General features: G+C 38.8%; 1 protein-coding gene across 1 annotated transcript; it reads left to right on the top strand.

Annotated features, from left to right (window-relative positions):
• Positions 1 to 1977: 1977 nt before the first annotated feature.
• rasl11a (RAS-like, family 11, member A) lies at positions 1978 to 14831 on the top strand. The gene is made up of 8 exons (XM_050067063.1): positions 1978 to 2779; positions 6336 to 6392; positions 6554 to 6636; positions 11838 to 11878; positions 11950 to 12079; positions 12211 to 12286; positions 12840 to 12916; positions 13983 to 14831. Exons 1-8 carry the CDS (start codon positions 2614 to 2616, stop codon positions 14127 to 14129), a joined length of 777 nt encoding a protein of 258 aa, XP_049923020.1. The 5' UTR covers positions 1978 to 2613; the 3' UTR covers positions 14130 to 14831.
• Positions 14832 to 15169: the final 338 nt, after the last annotated feature.

Below are 15169 nucleotides of genomic sequence, written 5' to 3' on the forward strand. Positions count from 1 at the left end.
CTGTAGGCTACTTACATAGGCCTGCAGCACTTGAGTAAATTCCACCACTGAATATTGGCTGCTAGCCAGCCCTACTTCATACCTCTTGTGTCTGATTTTAGATAGGAGAGTTTAGGGACATTAATATAGGCCTATGTAAAAAATAAATAAATAAAATGCATTCAGAAGGACAAACTGTAGTGAGCTGCTAACACATTAAGTCATGTAGAACTCTTACTCAAAATATTTTTTTCTTTACTTAATATCGCTGATATTCTTAAAGTTGATAAGTTGGTAATTTATTTAGTTGTTTTAAACTGATTTCTTTCTCACCCTGCTCATGCTTCATTTTTATTGTACTAAAAATGTTTATGTTCTGAGGAAGACTGTGAGATGTCAAGAAAAAGCTAGTGAGTCGAATTGTATCTATAACAATTTGTTGTTGTTTTTTATGTATTTGTTGTATCTTATTTTGAATGTACCAAACGTAGCTTCCGGTATTACTGGCCGTGTCTGCCAGCTTCCTCCCGTCCAGTCTGGAGAAGCTGCTGTGAGGGAGTGTCGCCGACGCAAAACTCAGATGCACTTCGGTTCGTTCAATTCCTGACACAGGGGTAGAATCGGTGGGCGGTGCTTTGGTCCGTGTGTTTGGGTATTACTACTCCTTTATTACCCGAACTTTGTCTCCTTCGGGACATAAGAGAATAGTTCATGAAGCCTACTAACACTACAGTGGTAGAAAGTAACTAAGTAGCTACATTTACTCACTTTAAATTGTGAATACAGGACTTTTACTTGTAATATAGTATTTCACACTGTGGTAGGCTATTGCTACTTTAGTTTGAGTAAAAGATGTGAGTATTTCTTCCACCTACTGTATAATAATATACCACTGTTTTTCATAACAGTGGATATTATTATAACCTCTACATTTATTTAATTCCATTGAAAATACAACAAGTAAAGGATGACTTTAATGCAGTTATCGTATGATATCAAGACCTAAAGAAGGTAATTGAATTTGTTTTTTGTTTTGTTTTTTGTTTTTTCATGATTTGGTACCATTTCCCAAAAAATATTTTCCTTGATAAAATCTTTCTATGTATATATATATTTGTAGTTGTTGTGTTATGGTTTCTGTTTCTTGCTATTTTAAATTCCTACTTCCTATTTTTACATCTTTCCTACTTTGTTTCTTGCCTTTCATTCACCCATAAGTAATAAACTCTGAAGAATATTTCTATACTATATATATCTTTTTTCCTTTACCCTAGATATTTATTCCCAGCATGTGCTATATGTGGAATATATGGAAGCTCATTTCTGCCAAATAATAAGCAAATGTTGAATAATAAAAACATAATAAGAATTTAAAAAAAATATGGTAGCCAATGTCAGGAATTTTATGCACTATATTGACTTTGTCAATTTCATACTTTTGATTTTAAGAGTTCTAACTTGTTATTTTATAATTTAGTGGTGCAAAATGTTGAATAAAAAAAAAAAGGTTACAAAAGTGTGCACATCCAAACGATAAAAACTAAGTGCTGGATAAGAGATCATTCAAAAGACAAGAAGAAGAACACTTCAGAACACATCAGACACTTTTCATCTGATGAAGAGCAAAACACTTGAACTGTTACGTCTGTGGTAATTTATTGAATTTTTATGGGAGCAATAAAACTAAAAAAAAACCTACAATATATCAGTTATATTAAATAATGGCTTAAACAGCCACAGTTTTTAATAATTCCACTCATCACAAAAATCCCCGTTTGACATCAAGTCAGTTCTGCAAACTTAAAGATATGGAAAAAATATCAATCATCAATCAGAAATATTAATTTTTACTTATTAGCTTAGTTTTTATCACCTGCATTTTTATTTTTATTCCTAAATTTAATTTAATCCAGGCGCTAATGGGCTTCCATACATTACAATGCACTGATGCGTTGATGCTCTCGTCTCTCTCTGCTTCATTAAAGCAGAATAAAATATTTACTGCCACCTACAGTCTCGTCTTCATCTAATTTGCTTTACAGCTTTATTATTGTAAACCTTCATTTCCTTGTTTATTGGCCCCGGGATGTCTAATGATATGTGAGTCAGGCTGCAGAGAGCCCAGTTTGGACTGGTCTCATGGGAATATTAGAGGGGATGGTTCAGAGGCTCCCTCCCTCCCTCCTTCTGCTCTCTGTCCGCAGTCAGCAGCATCTGGAGTCGGTGTGGACGGGAATGCTTCTTTTGCAATTTATTATGCAGCTTATATCAAAACTGAGTTGTGATTTTAGTATTTAAGGGAGTGAAATGACGGAGTTTCGTTGCTGAAAGATCCACGGAGGGGTTAAAAGTTTTTCTGAGCACTGAGTGGAGGAAAACTGTGAAGTGGAGCTGGAATACTTGGAAAATATTTGGGAATTCTGCACCTTTAACTCAAAGGAAAACCTACTTTTTTATGCAGGAATTATAAAGCACCAAGGTAAACACCAGGATACCTGAGGAGCTCTCTTTGCTGTCTGTGCAGGAGCATAATGGGAATACTGGAGTGATTTTCCTCGGGGCGGACGGGGGTTCACCGGACACTGTGATTTTCCCACATAAAGCAGATCTTATCTGAGGGCAGAGGGGAGCTAAATGCGGCTGACTGCCAGTGACCCTGCACCGGGAACCATGAACAGCAGCAGCACCGGGTCTGGCAACTTTCTGCTGGTGCCCATACCGGAATATCCCCTGCTGGACTGTGTGCCCAACAAGACGGTGAAGATTGTGGTGCTGGGGGCGAGCAACGTCGGGAAAACCGGTATGGATGGAGGGAAGAGCTGGGCAAGGGACAAATATAAAAGTCAGCTGAGTTAGGAAAGTGCGTCCGAACAATCTGAAACTGTGATGCAACAGATGGTTTGTAGGGATTAAACTGTTGGGACAGGATGTTTGGGATTTCATGCATCTCAGTAATATGTGACAGTAAATTAACCAACTCATGATGCAGCTTGTTATTGCTATGGATGTCACTGTGATAGTATATTTGTGTAATAGAGGAGGAATACCGAAGGAAAGTAGTGTAAATGTTTGAACAACCAAACCTGAACGACAGGGGGCGACATTTTGCATTTATGTGTTAGAAAATTATTAATTATAATCAGTGGTGGAAGAAGTATTCAGATCCTAAGTAAAACAACATATGTTTTAAAAATACTTCAATACAATTAAAAGTCCTGCATGCATGAATTTAGATGAATGAAAGTGCAAAATGCACTTGTGTGCAGAATGCCACCTTTCAGAGTGTTATGATCATCATACTGCATTACACTTATAGATTATTATTATTAATATTAATGTGTTAGTTGTAAATGTTGCTGTGGAGCTAATTTTAAGTATTTTATACACTTTAGAGTATTGTAATTTAATTTGCAGCACACATGTTAAATCTTAATTGTAATAGTAACATATTGTAATGGAGTAAACAATATAATATTTCCCTCTGAAATGTCGTAGAGTAGAATTATATAAGGAGACATGAAATGGACACACTGTAAAACTTATTAGCCCCGGGCTTTTATTTGCTTAAATCACTGAAATCAACAGGCCTGTATTTGGGGCAGGAATTTAATTCCATTTACACAAACCTGTTGCTCAGCAAAGATTGGGAAATATATAATATATAATATATATATATATATATATATATATATATATATATATATAAGAGGATAATATATCCTCTTGAGACGTCACATTTTGGGTTTACTTGACCTTATACTTCATTCTACTTAACTTAGACCTGCTGTCCTCGTTCGCGGACACTTTTTGTGCCATCTAGTGGTAGTAAGAGCACATTACACTCATACATGTAAAAACAAGATGGCAGCCATCTCTGTCAAGTCAGTCTGCAGCCGATCCCGACACAAAAGTCGGCAAGGTTCTAAACCTGATCACATTTTATGGTTGAAACTTGTTTATTTATGATTAATAATGTTTTTAGTTTGATATGGCAACTAATTGAACCAACTGTAGCAACAGTAATAAGCTAAGATGCTGTTAATTAGGAAGCACTGGTTTGGAGACATTAGGACTTTATTATTGTCTCGTTTGAGGACACTGGGATTAATTATGGTTGATAGAGTTTAGTTTTTAATACTTATCGGGTCATACTGATCCCAAATTGCTAGGAGAGATTAAAAACAGATATCAAAAAAAGGTTTGAGTCTCAGGAGGATATAAAGAGACAGTAAATGGAAATACCATTAAACTTCAAGTATTAGCCCCGGCTTTTATTTGCTTAAATCACTGGCCTATATTTTGGACAGACCTTTAATTCCTTTCACACAAAACTGTTCCTCAGCAAAGATGGGAGATACAAATTGTTTATTTAAACCAGTATGAATATAACTTGTAATAATAAAGTAACAAAATTAGGTGTCAGATAATATATCAATTATGAATCATTTGTTTGATCTAGCTGTGACAGACAGCACACCAGACCATCGAAGATTTCGCCACTCAGCATACCGACACACCACCATTTAATCCTGTTAAAACAATATTCACAACTTGGATTCATTTTCATGAAAAACCCTTTGATTGTTTCAATCTGAGGACCCGTACGGACTAAAGGAAAATGAATAACTTACAGGGTAATCGAGGAATGGACACATAATTTGAGGTAGCCAACAACCTGCTTTTATACATCTGAAGAACCTCTGTAAAAAAAAAAAAAAAAATGAACTGCTTGGCAACCAGACCAGGCGTCTCCTTTATGAAACAAAGCACAGGATCCATACTAAAAACGTACATATGGACAAAAGCCAAAAATGGTGTTCGGCAAAAAATATTCAACAAATTCTACAACCAGGCTTCCACCTCACCATTTGCATCGCTACCTTCCTGTCTCCAAAATGTTCATCAGCATGGGTCAAAGTTTCTCCCATCAAGTTTGTTCTTATAGATCACAACTTTTGCATAGGAAGTGGCGTGTGCCTCTGTCAGGACTCATTTTGTGCGTACGCATTGTTTATCAATGAGACCCCGGGAGTCTAATTGAGACAGGTATTATTTGTCAAAATGTGTAGCCACATCAGGCCAGTAAAAGGGACTGGCCGTTTAATTGGGACTAGTCTTTTAATTTAAGTTTTACAATACTCGGGTAAACTACAAGTACTTTAAAAATTATACTTAAGCTCAGTACTTAAGTAAATATCTTTAGTTACTTTTCACCACTCAATGCAACCAACAGAAAGATCACATTGTGATTAAGATCTTGTTTTAGAAAGGGCGGTGGCCACCAGGCAGTACAGTGCAGAAACAGTTAAATTAGCCGACTAAAAGTGGCTAATTTGTCCAAATGGTGATAAGTGAGCGATTTGCAATTGGTAATAAACCTCAGGGAATTCTTAATGTTTAACAACGGAGTGCACATATTCATGTATAAAACACTTTAGTCCAACTAGACACAAATAGTTTTTCATTTAATGGTAAAAAATTAGGTAATTGTATCAGTACTTCAGTTTTATGGTTTAGTTTACTCATTGCAGGGAGTACTATTCAGCCTGTGGACACAGTGTCTCTGGAGGGAGCTTTTTTTTTTTAAACAGTCGGAGAAAACAACCCTGATGATGTCATAGCGACATCATCAGGGTTGTGTCAGTTTGACCTCAGACACAACAAATTGAAGTGGAAAGTTTCAAAGTGGAGGTGTAACATTAGAAAGACATGACAGGGAGGGAAGGGAGGGAGTTTAATGAAAAGTGCTGTCAAGTTGCATTATGGGAAATGTAGGATACAGGGTTTTTTGGTGGTTGATCCACACTAGGAACTAAAAGTGAGGATATCTCAGCCTGTGCTGCTCTGAATTTGCCTATTCTTCTTTTAAACTGTCTCTTGTGAGCTTTCTGACATTACTGCACTTTAATGTGAACAATCTGTGGTGTGATCCTTTAATGGGAAGAAAAGCTTCAACTCAAATGAAACTATCCTCCCACAGTCAGCAGGAGTCCACCCAGAATCCCTAAAAAACAAGAGAAAAACAAGAGATACATGAGACAATCATTTACCAGTACAAAGGTGATGCATGAGGGATTGCAACATCAGATCTGAGCACTGGTGAATCATTTTCTTACTTCAGACTTTGGGCCTGTTTATTTGGCTTGTCTCTCTCCTATAAAAGTCAAAAAACGTGTGTCACAGAAAAGAGAAGTTATTGCAACACCTGCAAATGTTTAAGTGTAATATAGGTCAGTAGGTTGCAGCAGGTTGGGGGGGGGTTCTTATACATGTTTTCTATTCCAAGTACAAGAAGTTTAAGATGAAACAGCAGATACAGATTTTGTACTTCATGCAGAGTTTTGATTCCTTTTCAGCTTTGATCGTCAGGTTTCTGACCAAGAGGTTCATCGGAGACTATGAAGCAAACACTGGTGAGTTCCAGCCCATCTTGTCTGCAATAAAACGAGAAACATTTGGCAAAATAAGCAGCAGAAACAAATGCACTTAGTGACTGATTTCCCTCTGCAGAAGTCCCCACTATTGATCCATTCATCCGTCCATTCATTCATCCTGTCGCTTTCATTCTCCACAGGAGCACTCTACTCCAGAAAGGTCACACTGGATGGGGAGGAAGTGTCGCTTCAGATCCAGGATACTCCCTGTGTCGCTCTCCAGGTAACTGATGGAGGCAGAGAGACGGCAGCCATGTTTCCATCCCAGAGTTTTAATGTGCATTAGGAACAGAACGTCTGGATGGACACAGCTGAGTGTAAACAACCTCAGCTTGAGCTGGTTGTTGCTTCAGTTAATGGAGACGTGATGTGCCACACTGGTGATGGAAACACATTTGTCGCATAAATTATGACAGGAGTCCATTGATTTCTCTTCGCAGAAGACTTAAGACAACTGTTTCCTTTTCTTCTTCTTCAATTGGCATCTAACTTGAAGCAGAAAATTCAGTTGAAATTCTCACAAGATTCTTAATTCTTTATCCTTGGTAACATGTTTGATGCTGAGAGCTCATTACTGTGTTGTTTTTGTACTGAGCTGCTCAAACATCATTTAACAACTGTGCCAAAATGTTCCTTCCCTAACAAAATGTTGTCCTCAGTCAACAACTGCACAAGGAAATAATGACAGAGAGGAAGAAAAGCGTAAAAGGTTTAGGGTCACAGTGTTAACTTCCTTGTGGGATGACTAAGACGGTTGTGGTCTCAACACTGAGGAATGGCAGGCCAACAACAGGCATTTGAAATTGTTTGGTGATTTAATTAGACCTAGAGTTTGTGTGCACCATGGGACTATGCAAGAGTTTGAAAAGGTTAGCTCTGAAAGAATTTGCTTTTTAGCATAAAACCTTTTCTTTTCTCTCGAGTTGCGTCTGTCAGTGTGCACAAGTTAGATTTATATGTGTGATTTACCTGATTTGTTGGTGGATGATCAGCAACACCAGATATCATTTCAGCTAATATGATTTTAGACAGTCAGCAGCCCATTTATCGCATCAGCTTTTGAAACTTCAGAGTAAAATCAGTTCATTTCAATGGAATCATCATCATCGGCTTTCGCATAGATTTCAGTTTGGTCAATTTCAAATCTTCTCTGCTTCAACCAAAAGGTTTTTACAGAGCTGACCTTCCAGGGAACACTATGTAGCTTTCAGGTAGTAGTTTACGCCATCCATGTTTATTTGGGAGCGTATCTATGTTTCCCAGGTTCTATGTTTCCCACTTACACAAAAAAGGTTCTATGTTTCCCGGGTTCAACCGCTCAACCAAGCGGGAAACATAGAACCCTTTTTGTGTAAGCACTGTGCGTTATCGTGTTCATTGTGTTTCCATTAATATAACGACGTACAATGTTTCCTGTTCTGCTTTTGCATCCTAAGACTGCCTGAAAGTAGCAGGTATAGGGAGCTGGCCTCCAGTTCTTTTTTTACCTTGTAAAGTAACTTATTACTTTCAAATGAAGGTAACTAGTAATATGGAATATATTACATTTTGATAGTAACTTGCCCAACACTGCTTGTGGGTGGCACTAGTTGGGTTTCCAATCAAATGTAGCACAAATTTTAACAAAATTTTCCAAAAATGGGCAAAAGAAATTGTAAACTTGTGCTTTTCCATCCTCTACTGTATGCAAGTATTGGAAGTTGGTTCATTGTGATAAGCAGTAGGTGGCGCTAATTCTCTGGTCAGTAGCCTGCAGATGAAGAGGGCACAACGAGATAATAAAACAGCATCAGTCGAACGTCAAACAAAGGAAAACGATGGATGTATAATAATAGATATATTACAAGTAATATTACAGCTATGTGTGTTTGGAAGATTTCTGCTGCTTGCAGTGGCCGATGCAATGACAGTACGTTATTTATAAGCTGAATCTGTTTCCCTTGCACTTAGCTGCATTTAACTTTTATCGAAACGCCAACTTTATTTCAAGACTTTATTCATCGTTTCCCATCAAGTTATTTATGCGCAATACTGAAAATGCTAATGAAAAGAAGTGGATGGAAACACACCAACTGTGGCACAAACGTCCAAACAAAACATTATCTTTAAGATGCGTTCACCATTAAAATGTGGTATATTTCTATTCTTAGTAATCTCTAGAAACAGATATCTGCATATGTATGTGGTATCTATTGACAACAGGAAAGGATTTTGGTATTGGAGCTGTGGAGAGGCGGAACACATGGGCCAAAATGCAATCTCTGAATTAACTGGCTGTCGTCTGGTGACAGCTTGGCTTTTTAGTTTTTTAAAATGCATCTGCAGTCATATGCATATATCTGTTAACAGACAGAGATTAGCCCCAACGATCGGCATACAGAGGAGGAAGTCTCAGCTCGTTTATCCACTGGCTACAGCCCAAAATATTGACCCTCGTCCCCAGAGGCTCATCATTGTCAGGCCGAAGGCAGAGGGGTTCCGAGACTCTATTTTTAGTAATTGGCTGACTCCATATCACAAGTCAAGCATAAATTTTGCATTTACATTTTATCTTCATTAACAAATGGTGTTAAAATGGTGAAAAAGTCTTTGTTCGATGTCGTTGTTTAACATTCTACCTAAAAGTTCAGCTCATTAAAGACGTTAAAAAAAACTGCCACTTTATCTCAAAAGTAATTTCAGGAATGTATTTGAAGTGAGAGGAAGAGATCTTGGGACCATCTCTTTGAATATAATGAGTGCAACGTGCCACACGGCTCACCCTGCTCCACACCGCCAGTCTGTTTACAAAACCAGGCCTCAGAGCTGCTCATTTCCTCCAGCGGGGGAAGATAACGGAGGGTGAGGAAGTCCCTACTGGCAGGATGGAGGCTGATGGTGACCAGCTTCCAGAGATTAGACAGAAATAATTGGTGTGTGGAGGCAGAGAGGTCGAAAAGTTACTGAGCTTCTGGAGGGTTCGTTAAAGGAGATTTTCAGACAAAAAACTGAACTCATCTTCAACTCTTAATTACAGATAATGTGTTTTGGACCCAGTGTGTGTAAGGAGTCGCCCAACCAGAAGTCTAGTTGTTGCTGAACTGCCAGCTGGGTGGTCTGGTGGGTTGGGAGTCATAAGTTCAAACTCTGAACCAGCTGGTGTGTGTCCATAAACAGCCATTTGTCTTGGCAATGTGCCTTTTTAGTAAAATCACCACCTGCTAGCTGACTTTAAGCTGCTCAGGATGATGCATCTAAATGATTCTGGATAATTAGGGACACTTTAGCTGCCATTTTTCAAGTTAAGGTATCAAAAACCAGTTGGTTGCAGTTAGGAAAAGATTATCTGGTCTGGTCTAATGTCTGGTGTCACACTCGGAGACTCTATACATCCATTAATCCACTGGGATCTCACTGGGAACGCACCAAACATCACACCACTTCCTGCTTCGCCACTGAAAGTAATCATGGGTTATTTTAAAGCAGTTAAACAAAATGACAGATGGTTTTCTGCTGAGCAGTTTCCACTATCAGTCTGTTGCTGCTGCTGTAACTCAGAGGAATGAGGAAGTGTTTTAAAATAAGAAGCCACTTCAGCCAGTTTCCATTCTCAACAATGCAGTGTCTTCAAAGCATCTCATTCAACTGATAAGAAACTATTACTGTAGACGACTGACAGGTAATTTAATTGATATTTAAAGTTCTTTATTAAAGTAAAAAAGGCAAACATTTGTTTGCTGCAGCTTCTCAAATGTGAGAATTTGCTGCTTTTCTCTGTTTTATATCACTGTTGGTTTAATATCTTTAGTTTTTGAAATTCCCTCAACCTTGCCAGGGCCTAGATCTCCCTGCTCATTCACATCATCCAATCAATTAATCAATCAGTTTATTTGTTACATAAAATCATAACTGTTGCTCAAACTACAGATGCTCGAACTACTGATTGTACTTCCTAATTTTTGTATGCTCGGACACAAAGAGTATAGACCCTTTGAGGGCTGACGTCACGATGACGTAATTTATTTGCTGGAGGCAAAACACGACTCTCCACCACAGGGCTGTAGGCTACATAGGAGCCTTAAAATGTCGTCTTGTTGTGTTATTGGGAGCCAGAATAGAAGGAGTCATGGCTCAAAACCTTTTATTGTTAACCATACCGCCCGTCAACAAAAACAAAGACAACTATTTTTAAATGTGATACGACAAAAGGACTGGACGGAGGCGATCATCAAAAATGCTCACATGTGCAGCGCACACGTCATATCAGGTTAGGGAAAAAGTATTTACTGTTGTAGGGATGAATAACATTATGTGTATTAAGGGTTATCATGTCCACCTAATCAGAGATTGGGGAGGCATTAAGAGGAATATTGGATTTCTCTGTAATGCTAGCTTTTCAGCGCATTAGCTAACATTAGCTTCAATAGCAAAACAAACTGGAAGAAACCATTCAAGTATCGATTTCCTTTGTAAGATTGGAGTCAACCACAAAGCTTCCTCTGACATCATCCATCCACTGAGTGAGAGCATACGGGTCGGCCAGTCTGGTCCTGTTGGTCAGTGTTTACTTTTTTAATAAACACTCGCAGTCCCAGAGAGTGAGTGACCTGACAAGGTGCATTTGTAAATTCAGTCTGGTGCTCTACACTAAAATGAGAGCCCTGTTGATCAAAGAAACAGAGCATTGTCTAACGAATGGTTAAGTTAATCACACATTGCGGTGCTCTGGATAACCGAACAGTACATTCCGACAGCGCTCTGAATTTATGAACGGTCCAGTTTGTGCCAGCACTCAGAATGAATATTTCTGAAAGTACCACTCGCGTCATCTTCCTCCATTGTGTAAAACAAACCAAGACAACTTGGTAGCTAGGACTGGCTAATGTCTGTGGAGAATCGTTTTGCCTCCAGCTAAGCCCCGCCCACCAAAAAAAAAAAGGATCTATAGAGGTGGATCGAGAGAGAGACTCACCCCTCTTTGTCTCTCTCAGACTCAGACCAAACTGTAAACTCGGAAGTGCTGATCTAATTTAAACCAAGATTTTGTTACCGTGTTCTTGCCTAAAATATTTTCAGAAACATATTTTAGTCCCCTGCTCGGCTGTAATATAAGAGTTTGTGAACAGGAAGTGGGCGCCATACTGTTTACTGTATTATGAAAAATGGAGGCTGAAAAAAATTAGGTTAAACAGTAAAACTTAGCAGTGCCGATCAAATATAAACCAAAATTCTGTTACTGTTATTCTAGTAGTTGTAGCTTTTCTATGTGTTGAGCAAAAGCAAACACCACAGCACTTTCAGTCTTTTCTCAGGTTGTATAGCACCAATTTCAACTGCATAGAACCGCCCAGTTTTATGAAAAGACCATCTTTCCACCAGTGAAATACTTCTTTAAACTCTTTGATATTTTATACACTTATACATTTTTCTGTTTTAATTTCTCAGGATGATGCTGAGGGTCTGTACTGCCAGGAGCAGATCAACAGGTCAGACTTATTTACCTAAATATGAATTAAAGTAATATCCCGTAATAACTGTACCACAACTGCACTTTCAGGTCAATCTACTGGGCAGACGGTTATGTGCTGGTTTTCTCCATCACGGACCACAACAGCTACCGCACTATCCAGCCACTGTACCAACACGTCAGACGTATACACCCCTCTGGAAACATTCCTGTTATACTGGTCAGTGGGATGAGACATCCCGTTTGTAAAAGTACAACATGCTGTGATGTAATCTAGAACAGACAATAACACCTACTAACCCTAATCCCCATCCCAATCTAATCTATCCTGTAATCTGTAATCTGCTGCAGGTTGGCAACAAGAACGACCTGCTCAGAGCCCGACAGGTGCCAGCGGACGAAGGCGAGACGTTAGCAGCTTCACTAGGTGGGGCATCCTCATCCTCCGCCTCCTCTTTCTTCTTCTCTTGTTGTTTTGACAAAACTTAAAGACCACGATAATTTGTATTTTTCAAGTTTAATTCTTTATAACATGAGACGTGTTTCAGGGCCCTAAAATTAGGTGTTTTCATCATGAGGTCTGATTCGACCATTTCCAACTCGTTACATTTTCCTATTTACTTTTTCAGGGTTACTTCTTTAACATTTCTTCTGGTGTATTAACACTATATTGTAGCTTACTTTATTCTTTGAACACTAGTTGTCTATCTTTAACCTACCTTCACTGAACTGAAATTCCAATGGTTGCAGATGCTTTGTTTTCGTACAGAAACTTGATCACAGCGCTGCAAATGGAGCTCGGACAGAAGACAGAATTTCCCACAGTAGCCAATTTGTAAAAGAGCTCTGAATGCACCGTCCAATTATAACACACACATCTGTCTCCATGTAAACTATATCTTTCATGCTGCCTAATGAACAAGGAATGCCGAGTGTTATCTGGAAGATAAAACTGATCTGAGAACTGCTTCTTCTCACAGGAGGAGTTTACTTTGAGGCCTCGGCAAGAGAGAACCACGAGGGAGTCCACACCGCCTTTCTACATCTCTGTCAGGAGGTGGGACCTTTTGATGTTGTTGTCTGTTTATTGGTTTGTTAATCTGCCAGTTAAGGACGAGAACGGGCAGTTGTAGCTTATTCATTTTCTCATGAAGGCATTTATAGGCACATATCAGGATCTTATTCACTTTAAATCCAGGAAACTTTAATGGATTATAACTTCCTGTGGGAACCATGATTACAGGATATTTCCCACTGATGCCCAGAGTCACCAAAAGAATACAGAAATACCATGTTTGTCTTTTGGTCAAACGGAGCTATACCAGCCCACATTGGTCTGTTCTGTATATTTGTTTTTCTGGTGGGGCATTACAGAGTTTTTGCCCAGAGGCTCATTACATCAGAGTGTGTTTAGACTGTTTCCTTTTCTGGTATTCAAGAGATCAGATTCTTAAGCCTAAGTTCTGTTGAACATCATTTAAGTGATTAGGCACTTTGAAACTGCAGTCAATATGTTTTTATTAACAATAGAACAAGACTGTGCAGTCCCCCTCAGCTGTTTAGCATCTTTCAGCTCAACTCTGGTATCCAACCGCTGCAGGCAGCTATTTGCAGCAAAAAAGGTCTGATAAGCCAACTGTTACACGACCTCCTTAGCATCAAGCAGAAGATACACAAAGCTGGTGAACAAACGAAGCATTTGGTGGCTAAAGAGCCGCATATTTCCCTCAGGAGATGGAGGAGACCAAAAACAGAGCAAAAAGGAGGGTTCAAAATTGGAGGTATATTCATCAGGTGCCCCAAAACATGACTTAAAATGACTGAAATTGTTGTCACTGGATGTGATGGATGTGTTGTCCAAAAATAACCCTACCCCAGGGTTTGAATCTCGCACCCTGGGTTTGAACCAGGAACCCCTCTTGCTGTGGAGCATCAATGCTAACCACTGTGCCACCACAAAAAACAACTACAGATATAAAATAGAAATACATTCAATTAAGAGTAAAGTAGAAACAAATATACAAAGACAAGTCTTATCAAGTGTGTGTTTGGCTGTTTGAGCAAAGTAAACTTGGTCCCAGGTCTGGCTTTATTTCAGCGAGTCACTGTGTCGTCTGTTTCAGGTGATCCGGGCACTGGGAGGAGGCAACGGGGAGAAACGAAGAGGGGGCCTCCACCTGGCCAGACCCAAATCTCCCAACATGCAGGAGCTGAAGAGGAGGTTCAGGCAGGTCCTCTCCTCCAAAGTCAAGTCCTCAACAACTCTCTGATCGCAGAATGAAACTAAAAACATCGAGATAAAAGAGCTTCCATGGAAATAAAAAGATTCTGCTCCTTTGTTGATGGAAGGCTGAAGAAAAATGGAAGAGGCCTCAATATGGAGGACTTTTAAGTTTGGGAACTGAAGCTGTTCTGTGGTGATTGAAGCATTTTAACTTTGTCGTCTTCAGATGGATAAAGATGTGAGACTGAATGGAGGTTTCTGCAGGCTAAGCTCTTCTCTGCGTTTTGGACGGAGCTCATGGTCAACATGACCTCTACCCAGGATGCTGTTCAGAATTAACATGTCACAGACTGCAAAACAAACGGCTCGTGTTGTCACAAACTTGTTTACCACGAAGGCAGTGAGCGTGTCGGTAAAACTCCACTGACTGGGTCACTGTAAACTAAGCCGTGTCTCAGTTTTCTTGAGGCTGAAAAATCACTCTTAATACATTGTGACAAAGGGAATTTAACGCGTTTTACACCTGAGAAGACAATTTAAAGAAAAAACTGTTGTTTCTAATGTCCTGTCATATAACATTGAGTCTCATTTTACCCCCTCTTGTTACAGTTTCCTTTATTTTGATTTTAATTGGGATTTTTTTTTGCAACAAAACACTCAAAAGACTCATTTTTTTATTTGGTTCAAGATGAGAGTAATGCCAGATTTCAACTTTGCTGAAACCAAATAAATGAAATGCGAGTCTCAATCCTCTCTGTTGCAGACTTATTAAGATAGTAGTCAGAACAGAAACAGGAAATGACCCCGAAACACAAGGTTCAAGGTTTTCACTGAGACAAAACGTCGGTATTTGACAGCCGGAAGGGAAGCCTCGCAAAACAAAGTGAGGACAAACTCTGATATTTATGGAAGTCAATGGCTGCCAATAATAAAATGTAATAATTTAATCAAATTTTATTTTGCATTTGTGAATAATGTATGACAGAATTCACATTTAGAATTTAAAATCCAATTTTGAAAATACATAATTACTGCCAAAATAAAAATGTAAATGGAACTTGCATATTGATTACAAAATTTTATGTA

The sequence above is a fragment of the Epinephelus moara genome, chromosome 17 (assembly GCF_006386435.1).
Source record: "Epinephelus moara isolate mb chromosome 17, YSFRI_EMoa_1.0, whole genome shotgun sequence".
Lineage (NCBI taxonomy): Eukaryota > Metazoa > Chordata > Actinopteri > Perciformes > Serranidae > Epinephelus > Epinephelus moara.